This window comes from Nilaparvata lugens, chromosome X (assembly GCF_014356525.2).
Source record: "Nilaparvata lugens isolate BPH chromosome X, ASM1435652v1, whole genome shotgun sequence".
In the NCBI taxonomy this organism is placed as follows: domain Eukaryota; kingdom Metazoa; phylum Arthropoda; class Insecta; order Hemiptera; family Delphacidae; genus Nilaparvata; species Nilaparvata lugens.
This window is the reverse complement of record NC_052518.1, coordinates 75,359,746-75,379,639: the sequence shown is the minus strand read 5'-3', so window position 1 is coordinate 75,379,639 and position 19,894 is coordinate 75,359,746. Positions and strand designations below refer to the sequence as shown.

Here is a 19,894-nt window from a genome sequence, read left to right as displayed (position 1 = left end):
CTAAAAATGTTTATAGAGACACTTACTGTGAGAAGATTCACTTTCCACTGTCAGCACTCCTTATGAATAACATCTATGCATTCCATTCAGTCAATGCTGACCGACTCAGGTACTCTATAGTGTAGTTCACATTCAACAGTCAGCATTCCTTATGAATTACATCAATGTTTCACCTTTAACTAATGCTGACAGTGTCTCACTTTGAAGCTGCTTGGTTGTGCGTCAGCGTACCTTTGAATAACATCAAAGCTCGTCACGTTCAACTAATGCTGACATTTTAGAGAGAATCTCACTATAGAGCAGATTGGGTGAGTGTCAGCATACCTCGTGAATGGTATCGATGCTGTTCTCGTTCAATTAATGCTGACAGTTTAAGATGAATGCCACCATAGAGTAGCTCGGATGTGTGTCAGCATACCTCTGAATAGCATCAATGCTGTTCCCTTCTAACTAATGCTGACAGTTTAAAGTGAATCTCTTAGATATAAGGTGAACATTATCGTTGAATAAAATGTAGAAACTTATAGAAACGTATAATGATTTTTATTTCTGCATGACCACTTGATCGTTTTTCTATAGAATACAGGTTATTAGTTGAATCATACAAACAAATGAAATATATTTCACTTCGAATTAATTATAAATTGATTTTGAATATCATGAATAAAAAAAATTAGCCTACTGTTGATTTCAGTCATATAATGAATCTGCAATTCAAGGAGCAAATTGCGATCATAGCATAATAATATGATAATATCTATGGGTGGGGCATATTAAACATAGGGCAAAATTCATCCAACTATGTTAAAATATGTGTTAATCAGTTTTACTAATATTTCATAATGATGGTAAGTTGATTAATTAATATTAAAGTATTCAAGTGATTTTTTAAAAGGAATAGGTCACCTACTTCACGTTCACTTTTTATGGAGAGATAAATCTCAAGAAACTGCTGACCTTCGAAAAATACCAAACAATTCTTATGCAAACACAATACGGTATAGTAAGTTTACATAAATACCAGTAAATAGGTGTATAGAAATACAAACATCAAAAGATGAAAAAAATTAACTACTAAGTCTAAAAAGTACTGTACAAGATTTTTTAGATATCATTCAAATTCAATTATAATAGTTGGATAACGATATAAAGATTTTTATCACATTCAATATCAAATAAATTGATTGATTTGAAACTTATTTATTGTCAATACAATTTTACAAAACAAAAATATATAAATATCCTTCAAAACAATAAAGCCCAAAGGTAAAAACCTGTTTGGGAACATAATTTTTAAATATATACACACAACTCTCGAGAATAACATCAGCCTTAAAAACTAATAACATTTTGAATTTCAGCGAAACCTCTAAACTATTGTACTATATTTAGAATAAGCTTCCTTATCTCTATATAATAACAAGGTTACAATTCAATTATACTACAATATTAAAATATTATTTGTTAATGTCGTCCTCCATTAAAAGATGTTTACGGAGTTTTTTCAAAAAAATATTCTTCACCTGACAATCTTTGATATCAATCGGTAGGTGATTGAATTTTGAATTCGATTCTCTAATATAAATCATCCATGAACTGAATCTGAATACTATTCATCAAAATAATAATTAGTCTACATTTGATCATACACATCGAATAATCTGCAATCCAACAAGAGTATATTGAGTTCTTAGTTTTTGTATGATTGGATAATACTTAAACAATAATAGACTATTAATACATGACTAATAATACAATAATTTTTATGAGTGTTCGATATGGTACATATAATACAGATCGCGAAAAATAATCTAGTGTAACATAGTAGTGAATTAGTATTCTATAATATCGATAGGATAAACAATTGATATTGAAATACTGAAGGAATGTACTTAGAAATCTCCAAAAAAAGAATAGGGCTATTGTTTACAGGGATACAAAGCCCATGAAACGGCACCCCTCCAGACAACTGATGGCGGTCACGCACCGCTTGTGCGTGCGTGTAAGGGTTTGTCAACGTACTCTGTTTAACAACTCCATTTTTCAGTGGCTTGCAGACGAAAATCTCCTTCGCTAGATTCCATTTAAAAACCGTACGGATGTGTAGATTTTTATGAAAAAATTAATTTCATTAGAACTCATCAAGACGAATTCAAGTTGCGAGATGAATTTCCAAAATATTCATAAAGAACGCCAGGAAAAAATCATAAAAGTTTCTCACTTAATAGATGAATATAAACGTTCTCTCAAAAAATATTAATTTTCTACTTCGCAACTTAAATAGATAATTAACATACCTTCAAAATGTGTTATTGACTGGAACGTTCGGATGAAAATCAACCGAGAGTTATATGGAATCCTAATTAACATTACGCTTATGGAGATAGTAATTGGACATGGTCCCTATCCCGCCGAGCCTTAATGCCCCACCAAATTTCAGGTTTTTCTTTTAATTCATTTCAAAGTTATGATTATTCAAAAATTAGGTTGAAAAAGTTATAGGCCGAAAGTTGTTTACAACCTTTTAATTTGTAAGTAGAACACTAGAAAATCATGATTTACATGTTGATTACTTTATTAGAATATAGTTGGAAATTATACTTGAAAATTGAACTTAAAAATTCAACTTGGAAATTATTCTTGAAAATTTGAAATAAAGTGAAATGGAAATTGTACTTGAAAATTATAATAGAAAAACAATTGAAAGTTGTAATAAAGTGGAATAGAAATTGTAATATATTGTTAATAAATGTAAATTGTAAATAATAACAAAAGACAAAAAATTATTAAATACAATTTTTACAAATATAACAGTTATGTTTCTTATTACGGTACCCTGACATTTCGTTCGATTGGGGTAATAAGAAACAGAGCCTTTTTCACGATAACAGAAATAGCTGAAAGAAAAACAAAAAAATTTGATTAAGAGGCTCTATTAGTCTATGAAAAGGTTTGACGAAGAGATTGGGAGCAAACTAAGTAGTGAAATTAGGAAAAATAAAAAATTCTGCAAAAACATGAATTTGGGTAGGTAAAGTTTTTGAATCCTTTGACATTTTTATATGATATGTAGGAAGGTTCAAGGTAACTGTGAATGTATTCACAATTTTAAACACATGCATAACATTTAAAAAAGTCTCTTATTCCCGCACTCTCCCCTACTTCCACTCTTCACAAATTATGCAAATTGGAGTTTTATAGAGTAATGATGAAAAATTACATATCAATTACAATTAATTCTGAACAATAGAAATGATTCCTCAGAAATGTTGTAATTTAGTATTGGGGGAAGGGGGAGTACTAGCGAAAATAGAAAGCCATGTCCTACAGCCAAAGTAAAAATTTTCGATTATAATAACTTTCGTGACCTTACTTTTCGAAAGCCACACATTTCCAGGAGCAGACCTGGAGCGAAGATATAATTTATTAATTTCTCCCATCTAGTTAGCTCTAGTGCCATGACCTGTTTTTGTTGTGCCTCGCCATGTACGGATAAATACGTATAATCTTAGTAAATGCAATAGTTGTAAGAGATAATGGTTTTCGAAATCCTAGAAATAGTTATTTATTTGTTCATTTTCCATCCACGATGATTATTCGACATTATTTTGATTTTCAGTGCCGGTGTTGGAAGAACGGGTACCTACATTGTTTTAGATGCTATGCTGAAGCAGATCTATCGTAAGAATAAAGTGAATGTGTTTGGCTATCTTCAGCATATTCGCACACAACGAAATTTTCTTGTACAAACTGAAGAACAATATATTTTCATTCATGATGCACTATTAGAAGCCATAGTCTGCAGTGATAACGGTCTTTCCCCAGACTGTATAAACCAACTGATTGCCAATCCAAATCCTTCTAATGAAAACTGGGGGAAATTGGAGACTCATTTCAAAGTAAGGACAAATCTTAATTTTCAACTTTGCAGTAATACGAGCTATAAAAATAATAATTAAAAAGTGATTTTATTGGTAAATCGTCATACTGAAATTTAATTTTGAAATTTTGAATTAAACTTTTCTTCTAAGAGTTTTTGTTACCGGTTTTTCATGAAATTTGTTTATATCCCAATCAATATTATTGGGTTAATTTTTTGTCATTAATTTAGTCATGAAAAACTATGAATTCTTCTCATTCAACAGACTATTCAACCAGTGTGATAATTGCATCAATTTTGATTTCAAATAATAATTTTTTGATCGAAATCATGTTATGAAATCAACGAGGTTTGATTTCAAGTCTAAACTTATATTGAAAAGAAATTAATTACAGGTGTCACATTGTACAAATATGCAGTATTACTAACATAGGCTTTTTTGAGTGCTTGTGAAATAATATTACTATTTCTGATTTCTAAATTCTTATTTGAATCAACAAATATAATTTATTTAATTTTTATTTCAATCAACAAATATAATAGTAAAATGTAAAATATGAAAGATAATAAAAGTTATGAATTTTATCATTGAAAATGAAGCCAAGTTCAACTTGTATCCAAATTAAAAATGAATTGGCAATTGATATTCGTGTTAATGAAATTGCCAATTCAATTTTCTTTCAGATGGTCACTTCGTTCGAACCAAAAGACTACAATCTGTTATCTGCTAGGAAGTCTAGTAATTTACCAAAAAATCGTTCAGAAGAATACTTACCAGTGGAAAGTTTTAGAGTCCATTTAACACCAAAACCAGGGGTTGATGGCAGTGATTATATTAATGCTTCTTGGCTGTTAGGTGAGTATAATAGAAAACAAGTATTTATAAAGAATCACTAGTACTGTTAATTGTTCTATTTTATTTCATACACGACCAGTTTTGGGCATTCATCTCATTACCAAGTTACAAAATTAATTATTTTGCAGTAAACAAATTAATAATATAAACATTTTAGTAGCTAGCTCATTTCATATTTTTAATTTTTTACTCTGTCAATCATTGGATTATGATATTCATAATATGATGAGTATTAACGATTTTAGCAGCTGGATTATTCCATATTTTTAGTTTTAAAATTCTATCAAATATTGGGTTATGATTTTCGGCATTGGTAGTGTTAAGCTTTATCAAATGAAATAATTAAATTCAAATTTTAATAATTACTACTCATAATATGAATATTATAATCTACTATTTGAATTGATGAAACAATTGAAAATGTGAAATGAGCTACTTTACTTTATCCGGCTCTACAGCCCTTGGTGGACTTTGGTCTCCTCTATATAGCGCCTCCATTCGTCACTCTGATGTGCACTCCGTCGCCAGTTTGCTAAGCCCAGCACAAGGAGGTCACCAATAACGTCGTTCGGCCATTTATAGTCTGTGATATACCTCTCTTTCTCTTTCTTCTTCCAGCAGACCTGATGGTACCCTCTCATCACTCATTCTCACTAAGCGTCCAAGCCATTCTATCCTTTTGGCTTTTATGAATCGCACCATGCGATTGGCTGCTCCAATGGCCTCATCCATCTCACTATTAAATCTGGCTCCTAACACTCCTTCGTCACATTTTGGTCCCCACATTCTTCTGTATATTTCTTGAATGACCTCAATGCTTTTTCATATTCCATGTTTCAGCTCCATAGCAAATGGTCTTATTAACGTCATGAACATGAACATTTTCACCTTTATCTTCCTGGATATTAGTCTGTTTTTAAATATTTTGATAAGCATATTATAATATTATGCTCCATCATTATTCGATTATCTATTTTTTAACTGGTATTATTGTCTGCTGTCAGGTTTACCCCAAGCTATTTGAATGAGCCAGCTGCTAAAAAGTTGATTGCTGTTAACTTAAGTGGTTAACTTATTGCAAGATAATTCATTTTTTACTTGGATAGATACCCGAAACTAGACGTGTATGAAAATAAAATGATAAAATTAAGGGTACTAGTGATAGTAAAGGGTACTAGTTTAAAAATAAACTTTCATGTAGCCCCGACAGGAATACTCGCTAGTAGCCCTTAAAAATCAAATAGTACCCTTTTATTTGTCACTTGATAATGGGATAAAAATCCAAAATTAGTAATGAAAATAAACACGACATGTTCGGCCCTAATTTTGAAGTCTCTACATTGAAAATGACCCTTTTCACTTGAAATTGACATCTTAGTCGAAACATTTCGTGTTATTGAAATACAGGTAAAATGATTAAACAAGACAAATAGAAGAGTATCAGACTACAAGTTGATTTGATTAGAAATTTTGAGTTCTACAGAAGATACCGTACATACAAAATAATTAGTATGTTTTGTTTTTTCTAAATTTTGAAATTAATTGAAAAGTTGGTCTTTTGATCGACGTATTATTCTTGATATTTGAACTCTTACTTAATTGAGATTCGAGTTTATTCTATTGTAGGAAGAGTTTTGCTTTGTGCTCGTCCTGGTTTCCTATCTCTCAGATAAGAAGCACGCCCTACTTCTACTGGAGTTGGATAGATAACCTCTTGAGGAGCCGGTCAATAGGATCTTCCTGTCAATAATATTATTTATTCAAATAATAACGTGATAAGATTGTTGTGTCTTCTTCATGCTGGTTCAATGGTACAAAAAACTGCAGCAGTATCTATTGGTTGATAAATTAATATTTTATTTATAGGTTACAAAAAACTTTGCGAATTCATTGTTACTCAACATCCACTAGAATCAACAGTATTGGATTTTTGGCAAATGGTTTGGGATCACAATGCGCAAACTGTAGTTCTTCTGTCTTCTGTTGATGAAGAAGTGGCTCCGGTAAGTTCAAGTTTAACTAATAGGCTAACAAAAAACTAGATTAACAAGGCTAACTAATTTCTGCATTTCTATATTGATACATCTCCAATGTTACCTGCATTAAACAGGCATAATCCTACATTATACATGCATCAAAATTCAACAGATATTTACATAATTTTAAATTTTGTTTATGTACAGTGCTATTTTGTTTTTGTCGAATTTTGGGCCTCATCAGACCCATTTGGAAATTGTCAAATTTTATTTAAAAAAAAAAAACTAGAATCAATAAATGATTTGAAGCCGATCTTTCATACATAATCCTTTCATATTAAACTACTTTCTTAAAACTAATGACTATCACTGTAAAAGATGTGTAGTTTTCATCTGTACTCTGAAAAAGGGAAAATATTCATCATAGTAATATAAGAAGTATGCACCACATTGATGTACCCTATACCAGACTCAGGAGAGTTCAGACAAGTTCAAATTGATTTTTTCTGAAAATATGCTACAAGCTTCCATTTTATCTGAGAACAATAGCAATAACTACGTTTAAGAGCAATTTGAAAAATCTTCTAGCAAACAAAACCTTTTATTCACTAGCTGAGTATTTTATTATGGATGGAGAAACAGTGAGCAGCTATTTATAAATACTGTTGATATTTTTATATTTGCTATTGACAATAGTAATAAAAACCATATTCAATCATATTATTTGTGATTTGAGTTGAAGGAATTGTCATTTGTAATTTAGTTCATGTCTTCATTTATTTGAAATTTGACGTTAGCAATATTGTAAAAAATGTGTGCGCTATGTATTCGAAGGAATGCTTTCCTTCTCAGTTCATACGGATTTTATTTTATTTTTTTTTTAATTTGAATGAACATTTTTTTCATCTGTTTTTTGAAGAGTATTTGGGGTATATTATCAATCAAATCAGTAAAAAAAATCATTATTATGTTGATATTCACAACAGAGACCGAAGTCTTGAGTTTAAGCCGAGTTCATTGTTTTCATTTATCACACAATTTATATAAATAAGTATTGCATTAAACCATAGACAAAAAGTATCATAAGATATCCTAATACCATGTGATATCTTCTTGTGCTACCTTTTTGTTCATGGTTGAACTTACATAAGTGTTCAGTTGTTAATGTCAAGTGCTAAAGGTTGAACATTGTGAGAAATAAAAATAATTGGAAACACTAGTTATTCAGCTAACGTATAATACCGTACACGGATTGTATTAGTTGTTTGCAGCCTCCCTACCGATTCTCAATAACCAGATAGACTTTGTAGGTGATAGTACTGTAGCTTTCCATTAATTTGTAGTTGGTGGATGGGAATATTATTGTAGAAAATATGACTGGTATACTCATACCTTACATTCATTCTTATCATAACTCATACCTCATGACTATGAGTCATTTGAGAGTCGGCTTGTATTATTACAATAATTAGATTTCTTGTATTATATGTATGAAAAATATTATTGAACTTTGTGTTCATATTACAAATTATAAATCAATTATGTATCGTTTGCTCTCAGGATCTTGGAATATTCTGGCCGCGTGCTAATGAAGGCACATTAGATGGTGAAAATTTCAAAGTGAAGTGTATAGAAGAAGGAACAGTGACACGAGATGTGACCGTTCAGTCGTTGCAAGATGACTATGAATTAACCGTTCGCATCATTGAATCACCTTCTCCCACCTCCGATCTTCCAGCTCTGCTCCAGTTGCTGGATATTGTTAATCAGTGGCATTTAGAGTACCAAAATGGACCCATCATTGTTGTTGACAAGTTAGTGAAAAATTAACCATTAATTATTTTTTAGTTCCTGGTTATAGAGTTCCTTAACATCTGCTTAAACCTCCTCTATTATAGTTTATATAGTTCTGGTTTATGACTTCTTCGACTTTATTAAAATAGAACAAGTTGAGGTGTAACAACTTTATAAACTAGCACATCTTCAAGGTCATAGATCTATTTCCTGTCAGGCTTGACAATACTAGGTTTTTTTATCTTCTCCATTCTGATTCAAATTATTGATTCAATTACCTTCAAATTTCTGACACAGTTTCTGAAGATGTGATATTTCGATATAATCAAGCTCTAGAATATTTTCAACTATCAAATTTATCTACAGAGTAAAATGTAGAAGCCTCAGTAACATCGCACCATCTTTAGTGTGAGTCACTGTTATCTCTGCATTTTATATTCACAGTTATTACTGTATTATCATGTTAAATATTGTACTGTTTCTTACAATGAATATGCTTCAAAGGTAATGAAAAATGTATGTCTTCTGTGTAGATAAATGTGATGATTATAATATTCCAGTGCTTCATTATATATTCAAATCTATATTTGCAGATTGGACTTGTTTGTTTAAAGTTCGTCACTTCAATTGAATAAGATTTCATTCTGCTCTGAAATGATAAAAAAATATGTTCTATTTTAAATAAAAATCAAATAAAAAAGTTTCCTTCTCAAGTCCAACGCATACACCAGCAGACAGACGGAGAAAAAATGAAACGTCTGTATGCAGACTTGAGCAGACATATGCAGACAGACAGGCGTCTGTTTGCGTTGCAACATTCGAACACCTGTGGAATGATTTTTCCTCTGTCAGCTACTGTGATCATTCGCCTTTACTTGTACAGTATATTATTGAATATTGTATAACCATTTCACTTGACAACAATCTCTAGGAATGATTTTTCATAGTATTCTTCCTATTCTGTTGTTTTTTTGAGAGGGCAGCTCAGATTATTGAAACCGAAGTTTTCAACTTCTATTTTACTATTTTCATTACACTTCCCTACCATATTCTGTTACATTAGTCTCAAATTAATATTGGACTGCATACAAATCTCAAATGCATAATTGAAGTCACAATAATTTTTACCTATCATATTTGAAAAAAATAATAGTAAAACAACTAACTTTGGAAAAAACTAGCGTGAGTTTTAATGCTTGTTAAGTCTAATATAACGAGATAATAGAGAGTACAGATTTTCTTCTGTTGGTTCAGATTAAGAAGGATAGCTTGGATTTATTGATAGGATTAGTTTATATGAAACCAGATGAAGTGAGATCTAGCATATGTGGTTTGGAAGCAGTGCTGGAAAAACATGAGCTGCTTATTTCCTCAATTCCATTTATACTGGGGGGGTGATTTCAATACTCGTATTGGGGAACTTAACCAGGTTGAAGATAATAGCTTGATTAATACAGATCTTTTTACCGAGAGAAGTTCAGTAGATAAAGTAATTGATAGTAATGCACATAGACTTGTTGGACTACTAGAAAAATACTCTATAATAGTACTAAATGGTAGATGTCGAGGAGATAGTCCTGCTCAATTCACTTATTTAAGTAATAGAGGTAACAGCACTATAGATCTCATCTGGGTTAATAGACAACTAGCCAATATCAGCTTAGATATGTCAATCACAGAGGAATTACTAACATCCGATCACATGGCGATAATGATAGAAATTGAAAAAGCAACCACTATAAATAGGATAATAGAGCTAGAAAGAACATTCAAAACTAAACTAAAATGGATAGGAGATAGGAAAATACAGTACTGTAATTTAATAGAAGAATCTCTCCCCCTTGATTTAGAATTTAACTGCAATATACTCGACAAAACTTTGAAATCAATAATAAAGAATTGCGCCCATCAATCAGGTATGATAAAGAAAACAGGTTTTAAGCACAGCACCAATCAGCCGTGGTATGATAGGGAATGTAGAGAGTTGAAGAGGAAGCTGACAAAAAGATACAGAAAGCTGAAAAGGAGCAACTTCAACGAGACTATATTGAATAATTTCATTTCAGAGAAGAAAAAGTACAAAGAATTCATTCGACAGAAGAAGGTAGCTTATCAGAATGAATGGAGAGATAGATTATCTAACGTTAGGTCGAGTAAGGAATTTTGGTTATCTGTGAAACATTTCAAGATAAGGAAACCAAAGTGTAATAATATAGAGACAGAGATATGGGTCAATCACTTCCGTGAAAAATATAAATTAGAAGGAGAATTTGTGGAATTTAATTTTTCAGACGCAAGACATCCTTTTTTGGACGTGGATTTCAGTAGAGAAGAGATTATTGCAGTAATTAAGAATCTTAAAAGTAATAAAGCACCGGGCGAGGATGGTATTCTAAATGAATTCTATAAGGCTTTACCAGACAAAGGGATAGATTATTTGAAGGGGCTTTTCAACAGTATTATTAGAGAAGAGAAAACTCCTGTAGAGTGGGCTAAAATTATGATATTTCAATTGTTTAAGAAGGGAGATGTAAAAGATCCTAAAAATTATAGATGTATTGCTTTAATTAATACTATAATGAAAACGTTTACTTCAGCAATAGGTCATTGGCTGTTGGAGTGGGTGGAAAGCTGTAATCTCCTACCAGAACATCAAGCAGGGTTTAGATGTAACAGGGGTTGTAGAGATCATTTATTCACCCTAAGTGCTATCACACATCTATTTCTAGACTGTAAACGGATCTTTCTTTGCACTTTTCGTGGATTTTGAGTCCGCATTTGGATCCATCAATCATACTAAATTAAGGTACAAATTGGGATCTTTAGGCATAAGTACAAAACTGATTAGAATAATGAGCTCAATTTATGGTCAGGCAACCATAATTCTCGATAACGGAGAAGAGGAAACCAGTGTGAAGGTGGCGAGGGGCGTTTTGGAGGGGGATCAATTATCACCTTTGCTCTTAATACCTTGTTCCTATCCGATATTGAGACATCTTTTCGGGAAAGAGGGCTTCATGGATTACAAGTAGATAAGAATAATGACGTTATGATGCTGGCTTATGCAGACGATATAGTCATTGTTGCTGACAGTGCTGTTGACCTCAGAAATAAAATAACATGTTTAGAGGATTACTGTCAGAAAGCTGAACTCAAGGTCAACACAGCAAAGACAAGTGTAGTCTCCTTCAGTAGGGGCCGGTACAACAAAAAATTATAAATTCTACTATAAAGGATGTAGGCTGCAAATAGACAGCGGCTACTGCTACTTGGGAGTCTGATTTTCTTGTAGAGGGACATTCAGGGAGGCTTCACATAGGCTACTAAAAAAGGCTACGTGTGCGACCGATGCTCTTATCAATATATTGGTAAAAGCTAGGTCGGACTCCTGGTCCACAAAAATTAAACTTTTTGAGTCGATAGTCTCCCCAGTAATCCTATATAGCTCGGAAACATGGTCCCTGGGATACTGCGATAGTCTGGAGAGGATTCAAAATCAATTCTTAAAGCGTGTTTTGAGGTTACATGGAAGTACGCCAGGTTGGATGCTGAGGCTGGAGACGGCAACAATCAGCTTCAAGCATACAGTTTTTCGGCGAGCTCTACAATGGCTATTAGCAATACAGAGAATGCCAGCTCATAGGTACCCCGCAATAATGTTTTCTATTCTTCGAGAAAAGTTCCTCCTTGGTGTACCAAAAAGAAACAATAATAATTGGGTTTCACAATTAAGAAATATGTGTCCGGAAATATGGGAAGACTATAATAGAGAGTTTCAGAATATTGATGGAGCAGAGATAAAAAATCCTTTCAAATTTATTCAGGGATAGACTTAGGCTTGCGGATATAAATAGATCCCTGGAATCTGAAGCTCATTCTTTTTACAAAATTATAAACCCCAATTTTTCATTAGGAGATGAGTTGAGTATGAGAATCGGTATAGAAAAAATAAGATGTGTAGCACAACTAAGGTTATCATCGAAAAGAATGATTGTTTTTTTTCTGCAAGGAAAGTGTTATTTAGTTAACTGTACCGAACGTTGTCCTAGTTGCAATACAAACGCAATAGAAGATCTTGAGCATATTTTGTTATCTTGCCCGGTTTATGAGAGTTCTAGACCTCGACTCATTATTAAATATATACAAAATGTAGTTCAGAATCAAGATAAAATAATGATATTGTTGTCAAATTTCTCAGTAGAAAAGATTGAAAATGTTTATATTTATGTGAAAAATGTTCTATTTATTAAATCCATGATAATGGACTTATAACTCGTATCAAGATCAAATACTGATATTTTTTAAAAATATAATCTTGAATATAGATACGATAATGGTGAAAATCTCCAATGAAATTGGTATGTTTTGTCTGAATGAGTTTTCTGCCACTATATTTTATAATTATAAATTAATATATTTTTTATGAACGTGTGCGTTGTAGAGTTTGGTTGCTGGTCAGAATAAATCATCATTAGCCAAGGTTTAATTTTTCTAGTCATGCATAATTCTCCTAGTCATTCTTTACTGGTTTTCTGATTAATTATTTACTATATTGTTTCGGTTAATTATTGTTATTAAGTTTCCTACATTGTATCTTGTTGAGTGATATTGTCATATATATATACACAATTATATATATCTATCTATATATATATATATATATATATATATTATATATATATATATATATATATATATATATATATATATATATATATATATATATATTATTTGAATGTTATATTGTTTCCAAATGCTGATACATGGATAGCAACTCTATTTGTAAGAAATATGTTCGATAACAAATAAAAATTTTGATTGATTGATACCTATCATATTTGAAAAAAATAATAGTAAAACAACTAACTTTGGAAAAAACTAGCGTGAGTTACAGCATGATAAGAAAGTTGTAGGCGTCAGTTTTATGAATAAAAGAAGCTGTACCAATTTATATTTTAGAATCAAGTAGAAATAATTATGGCTCTGTAGTTGGCTAGGGGTCAAAAACAGGCAACAATGACTCCAGTTAGGACAGTAAATTCTGTTTTCTTTTTTAATTGCTTGAAGATTCATTATTGTTGGCTCCCACACTTGAACAACAAGCAACATGAGACATTAGTACGCGGTCACACTGCAAAAACCATTGTTATATTAAAAAAATCAGCTGCTTCAATTAAAAATTACATGCATTTCATAACTTTAATGAAAATCACAGATGGAAAAAATTTGGATAAAAAGAAACAAACCTTCTCATAATCAATCAATAATATTAAAAATGTCTTGCCATGGAAATATATTTGAACTGTATGATCAAGATCGTTGAAAAATTTGATTTCCACAAATTTTGCTGATAGTATCATTTTATTTGCAATAATCAATCAAAGTTTTTCCTATAACATCTCGTTTACTATTTATTGTCTTACCTGCCATACTAAATCTGTTGTAAATACGTTTTGTGGTTCTCAACAAATTGGACAAATTTGAAGTTGAATGTGGCTTTTCGGTCACTTTCGTTTGTCTGACAACAATCCGATTGATGAATTTCTTCATCTTCAAAATTGATTTTTCAATAAAGAAGAGATTGATAGATTGATTGATTGATTGAGTACTCTATTTATGTAGATTACAATATATACTGTCTTATACACTTATATACAATAGCTTACAATTCAGCAAAATTATAGATGAATCTACATGATATAGACTAAGAAAATAATTATTGAACTGTATATGATATGAAAAAGCAATTTGTAATATAATAACTATAGATAATAATTATATTGTTATGCATCTACATAAATTGGCGGAGCTTTGGACATATCAATGTCCATTCTTCGGAAAGAATATTAAAAATATCCTCCCCACTAACTCTCTACCAAAACGTTAATTTCATTATTTAAACTAAGGATTTATTTATTAATGGAAATATTGTAAAAGTTTTAATCAATATGAGTATTTAAGAGAAAAAAAACAGAAAATTGATAAAGTAAAATAATTATATAGGTAGATAAGATCAAATAATTGATTAATAAAATGAAGTAGGCTGAAAGTAGATCAGGGTAATCAACTTTCAGTAATATACAGCAGTATGCAGTGGATAATTGAAATAACATGAGTTTATATAATATATATATATATATATAATATATATATATATATATTATATATATATATATATAATATATATATATATATATATATATTTATATATACAATTCGTTCTATAACAGGTTTAAAGGTTTGTATTTGTGGGATGGGTGGGGGATGGATGTCATGTGATCGTTCTAGGGCCGGACAGTTTCAGTCATTTGTTCCAAAAGATGTTTTTTTAAAGTCAGGATGAAGCTCGCTCGGCTCTCGATGGACCTGATAGAAACAGGAAGTGCATTCCATGCACGACAGGCACTGACTAAGAAGGATTTTGTGAAAATAGTAGTTCGATGATTGGGTATCCTTAAAGTACTTTCTCCGGTTCTAGTATGTGAAGCATCTATCCTCCTACCTTCAGAGACAAATTTGAAATCATCTTTAAAATAGTTCGGATTACCGTATTTCAAGATATCTCTAACAAGCTTGACTATTCGAAAAAGCCTTTGATTGGGAAGCTTCAATGTTGAACTAGCAATGTGGGCTGGGGTGATATGATCATGGCGTTGGAGAGAGTAGACGAAACGTAGACAATAATTTTGGCAACGCTGTAGTTTATCATTCAGAGTGACTTGCATATCGTTAAGAACAGAATTACAATACATTAAATGTGGGAAGATGAGAGATTGAACCAATAATAATTTAATGTTTCTAGGGAGAATATCGTGCATTTTCTTCAATGCATGCATGGCTGAGAATACCTTTTTACAAGTTTTGTTCACTTGTTCTGACCAGTCAAGAGTATTATTCATAATAATGTCTAAATTTTTAACTGAGCTACAGTAAGGAATGTCATTACCATCTACACTAATTTTGTGAAACGATTCAAGGTCAATATTGTTTATAAGACGAGAATATCCAATTATAATGGGTTGTGTTTTGATGGGATTAAGCTTAAGGCCATTTTTCCTTGTCCATTCCACTATCGAATTGATATCCTGATTCATTATTCCAACTGTTTCATTAATTTTTGTTATGGGACAGCTTAAATAGATTTGAAGGTCGTCTGTATAAGTATGGAAACTGGAGAATTTGATAATGGAAGAAAGGTCATTAGCATACAAAGTGAAGAGGAGAGGGCCTAAAATTGAACCTTGTGGTAATCCATGCATAACGTTTTTCCAAGTAGACTTTTTGTCACCGACAGATACACATTGTTTCCTACCTAATAGATAGGATTTAAACCAAACTAACGAGTTGTGACTGAAACCAAGAATAGCCAACTTATTCAGAAGGACTGTATGATCAACAGTATCAAATGCTTTAGAAAAATCAAATAGGGTGAGGATGGTGCATTTTCTTTGGTCCATAGCTAACCTTATATCATCAGTGACACGGAGCAGAGCTGTTTCAGTTGAATGGAATTTTCTAAAGCCCGATTGAAAGTTATGAAGCTTACTATTGTTGTCTAGAAATTTTACAACTTGAGCATGAATGAGTCTTTCTAGCACTTTGGACAATGCAGGTAAAATACTGATTGGTCTAAAATCCTCAACTTTATTGGGTGATGGAACTTTATTTAGAGGGTGAACCAGAGCAAACTTCCAGTTTTCAGGGAAAATGCCTTCTTCAAGTGACTTGTTGAAAATGTATGTAATGGTTGGTAAAACAGCAAATAACATCTTCTTGATAAATTTAATAGGAATTTTGTCTACACCCGTAGCATTACTATGAATACGTTGAATTGCTCTGAAAGTGTCTTCTTCTGAGATTGGATGGAAATGAAATTGATCAGTAATTGGTAAATCTAAGTTTGTAACCTGCTCTTCAAGATCATCGATATGATCAGCAATGACAACTTCGTCGCGTTGGTTAGAGTGTGAAACGAAATGGTCATTTATATTGTTCAATGGTAAGTCTATTTGTGGATTCGGTTTCTGTTTGCCAAGCCCGAATTCTTTTATTCCCTGCCAAAGTGATTTAGAGTCTTGTCTATTGTTTGTCATAAACGAATTCAAGTACCTAATCTTTGAGTTCCGTAATTCCTGTTTAACTCTATTTCTAAGGCTCCTATACTCTATCAAACTGTCCAAGTCAAATGTCTTTTTAAATTTTCTATGTGCTTTGTCTCTACGTCCCATCATCTTAAGTATGTCTTCAGTCATCCACGGTACTCGTCGTTTTCTATTAATCCTCCTTGTCACATAAGGTGCATGTTTGTCATACAAAGTCAAAGTCCAATTCTCGAAAGTCTTGACCATGTTATCAACTGAGGGTAACGCTTCAATTTGATGCCATGGAGTCTGAGCCACATCAGTCAGGAAGGCGGCTTCATCAAAGTTTTTGAAGTCTCTATAAGTGATAATTTTCTGTTCTGGCTTAGGTATCTTATGGGAAAGTACACAGTAGATCAAATCATGTCCAGAAATAGCTGGGACTGGGATTTGGCCTGCTTGAACAACCTCGTTAGGATCACTAACAATGAGAAGGTCAATGAGTGTGTCAGATACATTAGTATGATGAGTTGGATCGAGAGGTAAAATAGTCATGTTTAGGCATTGGAAAATAGTAGTCAGTTGAAAGTAGTCAAAGTTACGATTTGTCATGTTCAAGTCGGTGTTCATATCCCCCATAACTAGTATACGGCTATAACAAGGCATAAGAGAAAGCAAGGCACTTTCGAAATCTGTAAAATGACCTATTTTTGGTGGGCGATAACAGATACCAACGAGTAATTTATCAGTACTAGATAAGGATAATTCAAGTAGCATAAACTCTGGTCTGGAACAATACTCTTGTTTAGATGTGATTGAAACTTTTGTTTTGATACCATCTTTCACATAAATTGCTACACCCCCACAAGCTTTATTTAATCTATCATTCCGGAAAAGATTATATCCAGGTAATGCAACAAAATTTGATGAAATACTAGGCTTCAGAAATGATTCGGAAATTCCAATTATATTGAAGTCCTGAAAACGGAAGATTGCTCTGAGTTCATCAATGTGGCAGCTGAGGGATTGGACGTTAAGGTGAGCAGCCTTGAAAAGTTTTTTGGAAGAGTGGAGCTTATTTGCTAGAAACATACCTGCGTCATTATTACTATTATTGAAATAATCATACCTACTTGAGGGCGAGCGAGCTGACGTGTCAGTGAGAGGCATCATGGAAGCAGCAGACCAATCGTGAACCGACCTCAGAACGACACATGACGAGGAAAATGGGGATGAAACTGATAAAACTTAACCTAAATGAAAAAGTCTCTTGATTCGAGTGCATCCTGTATGCCTTTACAGTTCGGCTCCCTTCACTATTTAAAAACACTAGTTCAAAAAATTCACTAAACACATCAATAAGATGTAGATGTTGTGATCTGTGGAGTTACGGTGATGAATAATTCACCTAATGGTGAATACGATGAAGATTGAGGAAGAGCTGGTAGTGGGAGATCTAGTCCAAGTTGAGATAGAGCGAGTAGGTATCCAGTAGTGGAAGAATCGAGTCCGAGTGGAGGTAGAGCGAGAAGGTATCCAGTAGTGGAAGATCGAGTCGAAGTGAAGATTGTGCGAGTAGGAATCCAGTAGTGGAAAGATCGAGTCCAAGTGGTGACAGAGAGAGATGAAATCCAGTGGTGGAAAATCGAGTCCAATTTCTGATAGAGAGAGATGGAATCCAGTAGTGGAAGATCGTGTTCAAGGTGGAGATAGAGCGAAAAGGGATCCATTAAAAACTGCAAAAGAGAAGAAAAAGCCAGCAGAAAAACGAAAGATCTTTGAAGAAAGTTATCAATTGAGAAAAGATACATAATACAACTGATAATGAATAATATTTGCATGAAATGGAAGAGGAATATTATGATTTAATGTGAGAAAGAACCGAATATCAAATATGTATATTAGTGGAAAGTAATCAGATAGAAAGAGAAAAGGAAGAAAGAGAAATAATAGAGATAGAAAGAGAAATAAACATTTGAACATGCTGGATAGCTAGTGGAAAAATCACAGGGAAAATAATGATAATAATGGGGAAGAAGAGAAGAGAAAGAAGGAATGTGCACAATTGAGAAGAAATTATGAAACTGAACTATAGAATAAGAAATAGAACATCGTATTGTGATCTTAAATTGATCAAGGAAAGAAGAAGAAGAAAAGAAAAAGAAAGAGAAGGAGAAGAAGAAGACGAAGAAGAATAATAATCATCATTGCAAAAATCAAGAAATGAGAAAGAAAAATAAGAAGTAGAGGAGACGCTTGAGAAAGAGCTAGATTATTTTAGATAAGTTTTAAATAGGATTGAACGGTGAAATTTAAAAAAATATTATATAGTATTAGAAGTATAAATATATAGTATTAGAACTATTGGGAGTTGCAATAACGATAAAAGTAGTAAATTGAGTACTGTAATATTTTAGTGATGAATGTCTAAGATAACGTTGAATGAAACACAGCCCCTTTATAAGCATATGAACAGACTACACACCTCTCTGTTCCATCAATAACTCTTCACACATTAGCTTTTATTGTTGGAGCTGTGGCAATAGTAGAAGTAGTCCAGGCGCTGGCCCACATCGAGCACACATGAGAGAGGCAGAGAATCCGACCCCGGACCACTGCTAGGGGGTCTCCAGCGCATACGAAACTCGATGTCACCACGCCCCAGGGCGGTCGACAGCCTGGGGGGGAGGGGGGCAAGCTGCAAAAAAAACGCGCGCTCAAAAACGCGCGCTCAAAAAATCGCCCGTCCTGCAGTTACCATCCATAGCACGGCCTCCAATTCCCTCCCAATACCATGCACACATAACCGGCCCTCAACGCGGCCTCGCACACTCCTGCGACAAACCGCACAGCCCCTCCGCAAAAAAAATAAAATATCTCGAAAAATGCATCTTTCCACCATGGACCCCCCGTCACTTCTCGAATATTCAAGCCATTAGCCGACCCAGAGGAAAAGGCTCCCAACAAACGCTGTAGGCCGCCCCTTCCCGAATCCAATGATATACATAGTCTGGGGGCCACGATCATAGACTATGTATATCATTGGATTCGGGAAGGGGCGGCCTACGGCGTTTGTTGGGAGCCTTTTCCTCTGCGTCGGCTAATGGCTTGAATATTCGAGAAGTGACGGGGGGTCCATGGTGGAAAGATGCATTTTTCGAGATATTTTATTTTTTTTGCGGAGGGGCTGTGCGGTTTGTCGCGGGAGTGTGCGAGGCCGCGTTGAGGGCCGGTTATGTGTGCATGGTATTGGGAGGGAATTGGAGGCTGTGCTATGGATGCTAAGAGAGAGAGAGAGAGAGAAGAT

General features: G+C 33.1%; 1 protein-coding gene across 2 annotated transcripts in view; it reads left to right on the top strand.

Moving 5' to 3' along the window:
* Positions 1-19,894, top strand: part of LOC111046954 (tyrosine-protein phosphatase 99A) — a 119,860-nt gene that overhangs the window by 23,023 nt on the left and 76,943 nt on the right. For both annotated transcript variants that reach the window (XM_039441626.1, XM_022332608.2), the window contains exons 9-12: positions 3,620-3,899; positions 4,565-4,736; positions 6,603-6,739; positions 8,273-8,526. In XM_039441626.1, the coding sequence (XP_039297560.1) occupies positions 3,620-3,899; positions 4,565-4,736; positions 6,603-6,739; positions 8,273-8,526 (843 nt within the window). The remainder of the gene's footprint in view (positions 1-3,619; positions 3,900-4,564; positions 4,737-6,602; positions 6,740-8,272; positions 8,527-19,894) is intronic.